The 12,118-nt window shown below is 49.6% G+C and overlaps 1 protein-coding gene across 1 annotated transcript in view; it reads left to right on the top strand.

Annotated features, from left to right (window-relative positions):
- Positions 1-12,118, top strand: part of CTDSP2 (CTD small phosphatase 2) — a 63,048-nt gene that overhangs the window by 37,849 nt on the left and 13,081 nt on the right. Inside the window, exons 6-7 of the mRNA XM_075591608.1 lie at positions 5,195-5,287; positions 6,129-6,314. Of these exons, the coding sequence (XP_075447723.1) occupies positions 5,195-5,287; positions 6,129-6,314 (279 nt within the window). The remainder of the gene's footprint in view (positions 1-5,194; positions 5,288-6,128; positions 6,315-12,118) is intronic.

Genomic DNA, 12,118 nt, shown 5'->3' with positions numbered 1-12,118 from the left:
AGTTGCGGATCGATCCGTTCTTCTGTAATCGAGCACTGAAATTTGGCTGGGGGTTCACTAAATGCATCTTGGGTAATCTTCTGCTGTACTGACAGCCAAAGTTCTGTGAGGAAGATCATGTGACCAGGCAGGCACCAGATTCAATTTGTTCATTGCTGGAGAGGGCAGGGCTCAAAAAGGTGATGCTGTTTCAGAAGGGGAAGGAGGTGTGACTTTGTATATGGTTGCTATAGGAACAAAAATGCTTGTTACATTAGAACAGGGATGAGCAAACTTTTTATGCCGAGCCCCCCCTTTCATCCATGAAATTTCTCGGGCCCCCCTGCCTGATGCCATCAAAATCACATGGGGAAAAAAAAGCCGTTTATTAAACGGTATACAATGTAAATATTAGTATGTCTAAATATTTACATATTTCAACAGCTCGCGCTTGCAAAATTAGGCTGCGTCCACGCTGCAGCTGAGAGCGGTGACATCACCAACCATCCCAGTTTGCGCACCGCTGCATTCAATCACAACTCACACAGGCACAGCACGCATACTCAATCACTGCACGCGCACACTCTGCAGACACTGCTGCAGACACTCTCGCGCACTCTGCAGACACCCTCACACTCTCATGCACTGCTACAGACACTTTCACACTGCTGCAGACACTCACACTGCTGCAGACACTCACACTGCTGCCAACTCTCACACTGCTGCCGGCACTCTCACACTGCTGCAGATACTCACACTCTCACACTGCTGCAGGCACTCTCACACTGCTGCAGGCACTCTCACACTGCTGCAGGCACTCTCACACTGCTGCAGGCACTCTCACACTGCTGCAGGCACTCTTACACTCTCACACTGCTGCAGGCACTCTCACGCTCTCACACTGCTGCAGGCACTCTCACAGTGCTGCAGGCACTCTCACACTGCTGCAGGCACTCTCACACTGCTGCAGGCACTCTTACACTCTCACACTGCTGCAGGCACTCTCACGCTCTCACACTGCTGCAGACACTCTCACACTCTCACACTGCTGCAGACACTCTCAGGCCTCGGACATGGTCAAAAAGACAGCGCTGAGGGGAAACATTATCCCTATCAGCACGGCTTTAGACGGCGTTTTCGCAGCTTTCGCGGAGGCGTGCGGAATTTCAGCCGACAGTGAAAATGAAGTTTTCCCGCTGAGGGAAGCGCAGGGCCGGTCACATGACTGCCAAAAGCCAATGGCAGTCTGTGACGTCGGTGCCGTGACACGCTAGCTCCGCCTCCCACCCGGCACACAAGCGCGCTCGCTGACTCTCATGCAGGGACACGAAAAAGCTCCTGCTTGAGCAGGAGAGCATGAGCGTCAGCGCTGCTCAGCGCTCTTCTTTTCACCATGTCCGAAGCCTCACACGCTCACACTGCTGCAGACACTCTCACACTGCTGCAGACACTCTCACACTGCTGCAGACACTCTCACACTGCTGCAGACACTCTCACACTGCTGCAGGCACTCTCACACTGCTGCAGACACTCTCACACTGCTGCAGACACTCTCACACTGCTGCAGACACTCTCACACTGCTGCAGACACTCTCACACTGCTGCAGACACTCTCACACTGCTGCAGACACTCTCACACTGCTGCAGGCACTCTCACACTGCTGCAGGCACTCTCACACATTGCTGCACACGCTGCTGCACACACTCACACGCTGTTGCACACACTGCTGCATACACTCACACGCTGCTGCACACGCTGCTGCACACACTCTCACACGCTGCTGCACACTCTCACACGCTGCTGCACACTCTCACACGCTGCTGCACGCTCTCACACGCTGCTGCACGCTCTCACACGCTGCTGCACGCTCTCACACGCTGCTGCACACTCTCACGCTGCTGCACACTCTCACACGCTGCTGCACACACTCACACGCTGCTGCACACACTCACACGCTGCTGCACACACTCACACGCTGCTGCACACACTCACAAGCTGCTGCACACACTCACACGCTGCTGCACACACTCACACGCTGCTGCTGCACACACGCACACGCTGCTGCACACACACACACGCTGCTGCACACACACACGCTGCTGCACACGCTGCTGCACACACTCTCACACGCTGCTGCACACACTCACACGCTGCTGCACACTCTCACACACTGCTGCACACACTCACACGCTGCTGCACACACTCACACGCTGCTGCACACACTCACACGCTGCTGCACACACTCTCACACGCTGCTGCACACACTCTCGCACGCTGCTGCACACACTCTCGCACGCTGCTGCACATACTCTCACACGCTGCTGCACACTTTTACCTGGGGGGGTAGTACTCCGCATGCTCCGGTCGGTCCCTGTGTGGGGGAAACAGACAGGAGGAGGAGGAGGGGCTGTCTGTGTGCAGGGAAGGCCCCTCAGGAGCAGAGAAGCAGCAAGGCCCCGCCCCCACAGCAGAGAGCAGAGACACAGCAAGGCCCCGCCCCCGCAGCAGAGAGCAGAGACACAGCAAGGCCCCGCCCCCGCAGCAGAGAGCAGAGACACAGCAAGGCCCCGCCCCCACAGCAAGGCCCCGCCCCCACAGCAGAGAGCAGAGAAGCAGCAAGGCCCCGCCCCCACAGCAGAGAGCAGAGACACAGCAAGGCCCCACCCCCACAGCAGAGCAGAGACACAGCAAGGCCCCGCCCCCACAGCAGAGAGCAGAGACACAGCAAGGCCCCGCCCCCACAGCAGAGAGCAGAGACACAGCAAGGCCCCGCCCCCACAGCAGAGAGCAGAGACACAGCAAGGCCCCGCCCCCACAGCAGAGAGCAGACACAGCAAGGCCCCGCCCCCACACCAGAGAGCAGAGAAGCAGCAAGGCCCCGCCCCCACAGCAGAGAGCAGAGACACAGCAAGGCCCCGCCCCCACAGCAAGGCCCCGCCCCCACAGCAGAGAGCAGAGAAGCAGCAAGGCCCTGCCCCCGCAGCAGAGAGCAGAGACACAGCAAGGCCCCGCCCCCACAGCAGAGAGCAGAGAAGCAGCAAGGCCCCGCCCCCACAGCAGAGAGCAGAGAAGCAGCAAGGCCCCGCCCCCACAGCAGAGAGCAGAGACACAGCAAGGCCCCGCCCCCACAGCAGAGAGCAGAGACACAGCAAGGCCCCGCCCCCACAGCAGAGAGCAGAGACACAGCAAGGCCCCGCCCCCACAGCAGAGAGCAGAGACACAGCAAGGCCCCGCCCCCACAGCAGAGAGCAGAGACACAGCAAGGCCCCGCCCCCACAGCAGAGAGCAGAGACACAGCAAGACCCCGCCCCCACAGCAGAGAGCAGAGACACAGCAAGGCCCCGCCCCCACAGCAGAGAGCAGAGAAGCAGCAAGGCCCCGTCCCCACAGCAGAGAGCAGAGACACAGCAAGGCCCCGCCCCCACAGCAGAGAGCAGAGAAGCAGCAAGGCCCCGCCCCAACAGCAGAGAGCAGAGACACAGCAAGGCCCCGCCCCCACAGCAGAGAGCAGAGACACAGCAAGGCCCCGCCCCCACAGCAGAGAGAAGAGTCACAGCAAGGCCCCGCCCCCACAGCAGAGAGCAGAGACACAGCAAGGCCCCACCCCCACAGCAAGGCCCCGCCCCCACAGCAGAGAGAAGAGTCACAGCTAGGCCCCGCCCCCACAGCAGAGAGCAGAGACACAGCAAGGCCCCACCCCCACAGCAAGGCCCCGCCCCCACAGCAAGGCCCAGCAACAAACAGAGAGCAGGGAAGCAACACAGAGCTTGTTCAACCGCCGATGCACAGCGTCTGCTGGCGCTCCCCGGGGGTGCGCCCCGTGGGTGCGCCCCCCAGTTTGCGCACTGCTGCATTAGAATACATTAAAAATGTCTTTAAAATTGTTTTATTTTAAAAAAAATATTAAATGCTACAAATATTTTCTCATAGTACAGAACTGATTTATTAAAACAATTACACATGTAGGATATTGCTTGAACTGCAGCTTTAAAGGGGGTATGGTTAGATCATTGCCAAGCTTTATTTTGCATAAGAATCCACATACCAAATAACATCAGGAGGTGTGATGCGGAGGTGAAGATGCCATTCTCGCTGCATGCTTTTGAATCACATCACTTTATCTCCTCTGCCTCTGTTCATCTCTCTTCCATGTAACGTATATTGCCGGACATTTTTCTGCTATGTTTCACCCAACGGGTGGTGCTATCGATGGCACTTTGGAATTTGAATGTGCCAAGTAGCGTATGTTCTTTTACATTTCTATTGCTAATACTGTATTATGTCTGTCACTACTGTAAAATCATCCTTGGTATGTGGAGTGTAAAAACATGCATCGTATTCACGCTGAAATCTTATTCGAAGATAGGAGGCCGCCTGTTAGAAAACTTGAGAGAGTTATCTGCTTTCTGTCAGGCTGTGTGAATATAATTATCTCCCATTTTCCTCAACGTGTGAAATACTACTAAGCTTTTCATTTTCGTGACGGCTGAAAGAAATGGCTGCAGCCTGGTTCAAGTAATCCAGGATAGGCTGTTTCCTCACAGCGTGGCCTACTCTCGATTACTTGTTTCGGGAAGCAGCTGATGTTGCAACTGAGTCCTGTCTATTCGCGCTGCTGGGTACCACTTGTTCCATCAAGAACAATTCAGCTGGGGTTAGGAGGATTGAAGATTGAGTCAGGGAGGCAGATGTTGAGGTCCTAGAACCGTGAGGTCAAGTTCTCCACCAGAGACCTTCTGGTTAAAACACGGAACAGTAGTATATCCACCACACTCAAAGACCTTACCCTTGTGCACACACTCATCCGCATTTCACTCGTGGAGGGATGTGACACCAATTTGGTAACAAGCAAAAGGAAGTCTTCTCTGCCCTTGATTTAGATGCAACACCTGTGTTTTCAGTTTAACGCCGTAGTTCACCTTGAATGTCTGGTCGGCAAGTACCTTCGTTTCTAGTGGGCCTTTCAACCTCCCTATACTGAAGGATGTACCTTGAATTCACAATGCAACATTTTCACCAGATTACCACAACATTTTGCGACTTTCAACAGAATTTTGTCCAATTAGCCGTATGTAAAGGCCATGTGACTTAGTCACGTGGCCCAAGTTATGTGAATGTCTTCAAATTTGCTTCGTCAAAAAAAACCTGACAATATGGCCTGGCTTGGGAACTTCTACATCTTGTTTATTTCTTGGTTGTTTTTCTTTTTTTAAGGTGTATGTTCTAAAGAGGCCTTATGTGGATGAGTTCCTGCGACGAATGGGGGAACTCTATGAATGTGTGCTGTTCACTGCCAGTCTCGCCAAGGTAAGGAAGAACACATGTGGATCCTCTGTTCTTAAGGCAATAAACTTCCACAGTTAACATTAATCCTTATTATATGTATGTTTACTGGATGTAATGGTAGCTTAAAGGTGCCTCCCCCTGTGCACCTCTCCTCCCTCCCCCAACAAAGAAATATTATTGAAGCTCAATGTGATTCCCTTTATAGCAGAATAGCCATTTAATTTTTTTATTTGACTTTCATTAAAGTCCAGTAGTCTGCATTAGAGTGAACAGCAAGTTCTCCTGTTTATTCTCTCGTTTTAATTTAGGTTTGGGGCTCATTTTTATCAATACATTGGAGGTTTAAAAAAGAAAATCAGTGAGTAGGGGAAAACTAGATTGGTTAAAACATACACCATAATGTAAAGAAATCTTTTAAAAAGTAACATAGAAAGGGTACCTGAACGTTTGTTGTTTTTTTTTTTTTAGGTTGAATTTCTTAGGGGCGCCTGGAGATATGTTTGTCAATCAAGTGTTTTCTTAACTTTATTGGTGCTTATTAGGGTAAATGACAGATTCCAATACCATATTAATTCGGGGTCCTCTATAAAGCAAATGCTAAAAGATCTAAAGGTTGTTATACCAATATTTGGTCATTTGGAAATTTGGCAAGTAAAGGCAGCAAGTGAAAAAAATGATTGGCTGGAAAGGAACATTTTACCCCCTGCTGACAGTGTCCTGCAGGGCATGATAAATTATTTAAAGCAAGGTTAGATTGGGCATGTAGGTGGAATATTGGTGGCAGGTGGCATCCATGCCCCATGGTGTACTAGAATTCTAGCTGCACACAATCTTCCCCAGTAATCTTTTTGCTCTATCCCAGTATGCTGACCCAGTGACGGACCTTCTAGATAAGGAAGGGGTCTTTCGCTCACGTCTCTTCAGGGAAGCCTGCGTGTTCCACCAGGGCTGCTACGTCAAGGACCTCAGCCGTTTGGGGAGGGACCTGAAGAAAACCATCATCTTGGATAACTCTCCCGCGTCCTACATCTTCCATCCGGAAAACGCCGTAAGTGCTTAGAGCCGCATCACCTTGGAACCGAGTGTATCTTTCGCACCATTTCTTGGATTGTTCGCGGTACGAGGCAGGGACTTGTGCCTGCACAAATTGTATTCCAAGTAAAGGAATATGTATAAAATGCACTTGGACACGATAATGAAATAAAGAATAAAATTGACCTGCATGTTGGCTGATCTGCCATATTTGCAGTATTGTAGAACAAAAAGGTGGAGAGACCGCTCTCTATTCCAGAATTATGTAACACTCACAATTCGTAGGGGAATATCCACATTTACTTCGAGCACTACACATGGATAATGAAGAAAAAGCTGCCTTCATTGGTACATTGCAACATGTCGCACCACAAAGCGACGTTTCAGACCCGTACACGGCCTTTCATCAGGTAGGTGCATTCTGGGATAGAGTGCTGTCTCTCCCCCCCTGTTATTCCACATTTGCTATACGAAGTGCGACGCCACTTGAAAGAGACAAGCACCTTCCCATACAAATAGACGGTGTGACGCCATACTGGGTGAGGTATTGGGGACTTGGTCCTTTATGTTTTGCAACTATTTGCAGTATTGCCACCCTACCATGTTATCATAAAATTAGGTCCAGTCCTGTTTTTTCTGTTAATTTTTAATAAAAATGCAGGTTTACTGTGAACCAGATTACATTGGTGTCATTTTATGATGACCTGGAATTGAGTTGGCAACATGGAATTTGCACACAGAGTTTGCAGTTGTACCGTGTTTGTAAGGCCGCGCTTATAGTGCGCGCGACGGATGATGTCACCAGTCGCCACCCGCGAAAGTTATAATTTAACTTTCGGCGACGTCGCTTGCGACCTGGCCATTGATTGGTTCAGAGGCTATCACATGTGGCGACAGCCTCTGAAAAATAAAATTTTTGGTCGCTGCCGTCGCCTTTACTATAAGCGCTTGTGACGGCGACAATGCTTATGTTTTCAGGCAACGTCGCCGGCACTATAAGCGCAGCCTAATGCGGCAATGCTATCTACAAAAAAGGAAAATGGAAGCAGTTAATGCGACGTGTAAGAATAAACATGACCTGTATTTTGCTTAAGGAGATCTGCCTAGTATCCTTTATCAGCAACTAAATCTCACTTTTGAACTTCAAAAATGTAAAAGGTCACCTAACCTTAGACTGGGTGCTGGATACTTAAGACATCATTGTATAATTAGATGACGTACCTTAAAGGTTCAGTCCCACCTGGGAGCAGCAAACTCATAAAGTTATGCCTAACCAGTAGATATCCTGTTCTGTTAGCTGTAGATGTGTGATTGGTACCTTTTTAAAACCATTAAAAGATCACATTATTTTTAAAATATATACCCTATTTCCTCGATTCTAAGATGCACCTTTTTTCCGATTTTCACATGTCTGAAATCGGGGTGCGTCTTAGAATTGATGTATTAAAAAAAAACAAAAAAAAAACAAGTGTCTGCAGCACTAACCCCCTGTTTTCACTTACCATGTTTCCAGAGAGGTCCCATGTCAGCGGGTGGTGGGAGTGGTCCCAAGTCTGCAGGTGAATGAAGATAAGAAGACAGTGGGTGGGCGTTCGGTGGCGGCAGGAGAGTCGAGCAGGAGCAGAGCGGCATAGGGGAACGGCTTGAGAGGTGCACACTGTAACCGGAAGTCAAACACCTGTCAACTTCCGGTGTTACAGTGTGCACCTCCTATGCCGCTCTGCTCCTGCTCAGCTCTCTTGCTATTATGTTCTCCTGCCGCCGCCACCGTACGCCGCCCGCTGTCTTCTTATCTTCATTCACCTGCAGACGTGGGACCTCTCCTGCCACCGCCCACTTCCTCCTCCGCTGACATGGGACCTTTCCTGAAACATGATAAGTAAAAAAGTAATTTTCCTCGATCATAAGGGCCAAATCGATGGTGCGTCTTACAACCGATGGCGTCTTACAATCGAGGAAATACGGTATATATATTTTTTATAGTAGCCAAATGGTCTGTATCGTCTCTACACTCTTTACCTAATCACTTTTTGTGAGGTGTTGTTTTAGTTACATAGTAGATGAGGTTGAAAAAAAGACATACGTCAATCAAGTTCTACCTATGCTAAATTTAGATGACAGATACTTTATCCTATATTTGTACTTACACTATATTGATCAAGAGGAAGGCAAACAAAACCCCAGTGAAATATCATCCAATGATATCGCATAAGTGGAAAAATAAATTCCTTCCTGACTCCAAGAATTAGCAGTCAGATTACTCCCTGGATGAACATTCTTCCCATGTATACTTATTAGGAATATCTCTGTATACCTTTCCTTTCTAAAAAGATGTGCAACTTTGTTTTGAACATATCTATTGTATCTCAGATGTCCAAAGTCGTTGGGGAGCGCAAATATATGTAAAAGATAAACATACATCCAATGGTGAAATATGTTTCCAAAGTCGTTGGAGAGCGCAAATATATGTAAAAGAAAAATCCAAAGTCGTTGGGGAGCGCAAATATATGTAAAAGAAAAATTGTATCTGCCATCACAGTCTCTATGGGTAATGAATTCCACATTTGAACTGTCCTTACTGTAAAAGAACCCTTTCCTTTGTTACTGTCCCCAAATATATTTGTATATAGTTATCATATCCCCTCTTTGACTCCTCTTTTCTAATGTAAACAAATTTAAATTCGCTAGCCTCTCCTAATTCATTTATCAATCTCTGCACACTCTCTAGTTCCATAATGTCTTTTCTAAGAAGTGGTGCCCAAAATTGTACTTCATATTGAAGGTGTGGTCTTACTAATGCTTTATAAAGGGGCACAATTATGTTTACTTCCCTACCATCCATTGCCAGTTTAATGCAAGATAAGATCTTGTTTGCCTTTGCAGCTACTTCATGACTTTGGGCACTATTGCTAAGCCTGCTGTCTACAAGCATTCCTAAATCCTTCTCCATCAAGGATTCCCCTAATTTTTCCCATTTAATTTGTAAATTGCCTGTTTGTTCTTGTTTCCCAAATGCATAATCTTACATTTATCTGTATGGAACCTCATCTGCCATTTAGCTGGCCAAGTTTCTAGTCTGACCAAGTCCTTCTGGAGAGAAATTACATCCTGCTCTGATTCTACTGCCCTACACAAGTAAGGCCCAGTACATAGTGAAATCAGCGTCGCTGAGGCGCGCTGAGCCGCGCTGAACAGATGCACAAAGCCCCTGCATCTGTAATCAGCGCGGCTATACTTTCTCCCTCCGCATGCTTGCTGATGCGTGCGGAGGCTGAGAAACTTCCCCGAGACAGGCAAGTTTGAAATTTGCCGCTCGGGGAAGCGGAGGAGCGGTCACGTGACCGCTCCCATCCAATGGGGCTGCAGCCGGTCCGGCACAAGACAGAGGCAGCACAGAGGTGTGTCTGTGTGTGTGTCTGTGTGAGTTCCCCCCCCCCTCCCCCCGACTCCCATTGTTTCCAGGGAGGTGGCAGCAGAGGCTATAGCATAGCACTTACCGTGGCAGAGGCCAGGCTGTTCTCTGCCAGGCTCAGGTGGTGGGGCTCCCATCTCCTGAGGAACTTGGAGCTGAGGATCTTGCTCAGGAAAGTCCTGGGGTGCCTGATCACACACACCTGGATGTCACCCTCTGGCAGCAGTTTGTACCTCATCCCATTGAAGTGCAGCAGGGACCTCCTGCATGGGGCAGCCCCCTCTGTTTCAGACATCCCCCCCCCCCCCCAGCAGAGGCTTGCTCTCCTCTATGTGTCTCCTCCTGCTGCCTGGGTCACTGCTCCCGCAGGAGCTGCTGGTGAGGTCCATCCCAGCCAAAGCAGCATCTGCAAGTCTTCTATTGTCTCCCTCCCTCAAATCCCAACAGCAGAGAGAGGGGGGCAGCAGATCTTCTCCAGTGAGAACAAGCCCAGTGCTGAGATCCTGTGAGATCCACTGAGATCCTGTGAGGGTCTCAGATCCCCAGATCCCCCAGGGGGGACTCTAGTTGGGTAAATCCATCTTTCACCTAGGAGCAGGCTGTATGTGTGAGCTGCCTGCTTTCTGTGTGTCACTGTCACTGTGTGTATGTGTGTGTGTGTGTGTGTGTGTGTGTGTGTGTGTGTGTGTGTGTGTGTGTGTGTGTGTGTGTGTGTGTGTGTGTGTTGTATGTGTGTATGTTGTAAGTGTGTGAATACATTCATCAAAGTAGCACAATGTTAATAAATAATTTATTCTCACAACATGTCTTTTTTTTTACATTTTTAAAATATTATATAATATACACACACATATACACACACACAGGTTCCCCAGTGACACACAAACACACAGACCACTTCAAAGTGACACACACACAGAGCTCCCAAGTGACACACGCACACAGTGATACCCGCCTCCCAAGCGCGCTTGCTGTCTCCTCTGCCAGGACAGCAAAAAGCTCCTGGTAGAGCGAGCGGTAGCAAGCAACAGCGAGCAGCAGCACCAAAGTATGTACTATGTCCCAGGCCTTAGTGTCATCAGCAAAGATGGACTTTGCTCTCTATGCCAACCATTAATAAACAATTTAAAAAGCAGGGGTCCCAATACCAATCCCTGCGGTACTCCACTCACGACTTTAGCCCAATCAGTTTGTGGAACATTGGATCTGTGGATACATTTATTCATTTTATCTCTTCTTTATTCTTTGGGAAAAGGAAGTATGATGCCACTGTTGGCCAACACGTGACAGTGGTGGGCGATATCTGTTCTATAATTGTTTTTTAATGCCCGGTTGAAAATAAAAACATTTACTTTTCTCCCCAAAGGTCACAGATAGTAAGTAAACTTTTTTCCTCAGGAAGCATGAATGATTTTTCCTGATGAAGCAAAAGTACACTTTATTTAATAATATTTCTTTCTAGTCTTGTATGTGAGGCAGCACTTACAAAGAATTATTATTATTATTTTTTTTTTTTTTTTTTTAAGTGTCTGACTTCACTAGCTTTCATTATGACAGGGGTAGTGTTCTGGAACAGGATTATCTATCTCTGCTCCCCTCCCCCCTCCCCCCTTCTTTGCAGCTCTGCCTGCTAGCCCTTTATTTAGAAGTACTTTCCCTGCAGTTATAATTCCCAGTGCAGGTGGAAATGGATACTTTTAGATATTTTCTCTATTGCCTAGGCCAGGGGTCATCAAACTCTTAGGCCAAGGACATAGTGCACTCAGCGTCGCTGAGGCGGGCTGAGCCGCGCTGAACAGATGCACAAAGCCCCTGCATCTGTTATCAGCGCGGCTATAGTTTCTCCCTCCGCATGCGCGCTGATGCGCGCTGAGGAGGAGAAACTCTTCCGAGAGCGGCAATTTGAAATTTGCCGCTCGGGGAAGCGGAGGAGCGGTCACGTGACCGCTCCCATCCAATGGGGCTGCAGCCGGTCCTACACCGGCAGCAAAGAGGTCTGTGTGTGTCTGTGTGTGTCTGTGTGTGTGTAGGAGGGGGGGAGCGGGTGATGTGTCCCCCTTCTGCCCCGATCCCTGTCTCCCTTCTGCCCCGATCCCTGTCTCCCTTCTGCCCCGATCCCTGTCTCCCTTCTGCCCCGATCCCTGTCTCCCTTCTGCCCCGATCCCTGTCTCCCTTCTGCCCCGATCCCTGTCTCCCTTCTGCCCTGATCCCTGTCCCCCTTCTGCCCCGATCGCTGTCTCCCTTGTGCCCCGATCGCTGTCTCCCTTGTGCCCCGATCGCTGTCTCCCTTGTGCCCCGATCGCTGTCTCCCTTCTGCCCCGATCCCTGTCTCCCTTCTGCCCCGATCCCTGTCTCCCTTCTGCCCCGATCCCTGTCTCCCTTCTGCCCCGATCCCTGTCTCCCTTCTG

Source organism: Ascaphus truei, chromosome 3, assembly GCF_040206685.1.
Source record: "Ascaphus truei isolate aAscTru1 chromosome 3, aAscTru1.hap1, whole genome shotgun sequence".
NCBI classification, from domain to species: domain Eukaryota; kingdom Metazoa; phylum Chordata; class Amphibia; order Anura; family Ascaphidae; genus Ascaphus; species Ascaphus truei.
The sequence above is the reverse complement of the archived record's forward strand: the minus strand, read 5'-3'. Positions and strand labels throughout refer to the sequence as shown.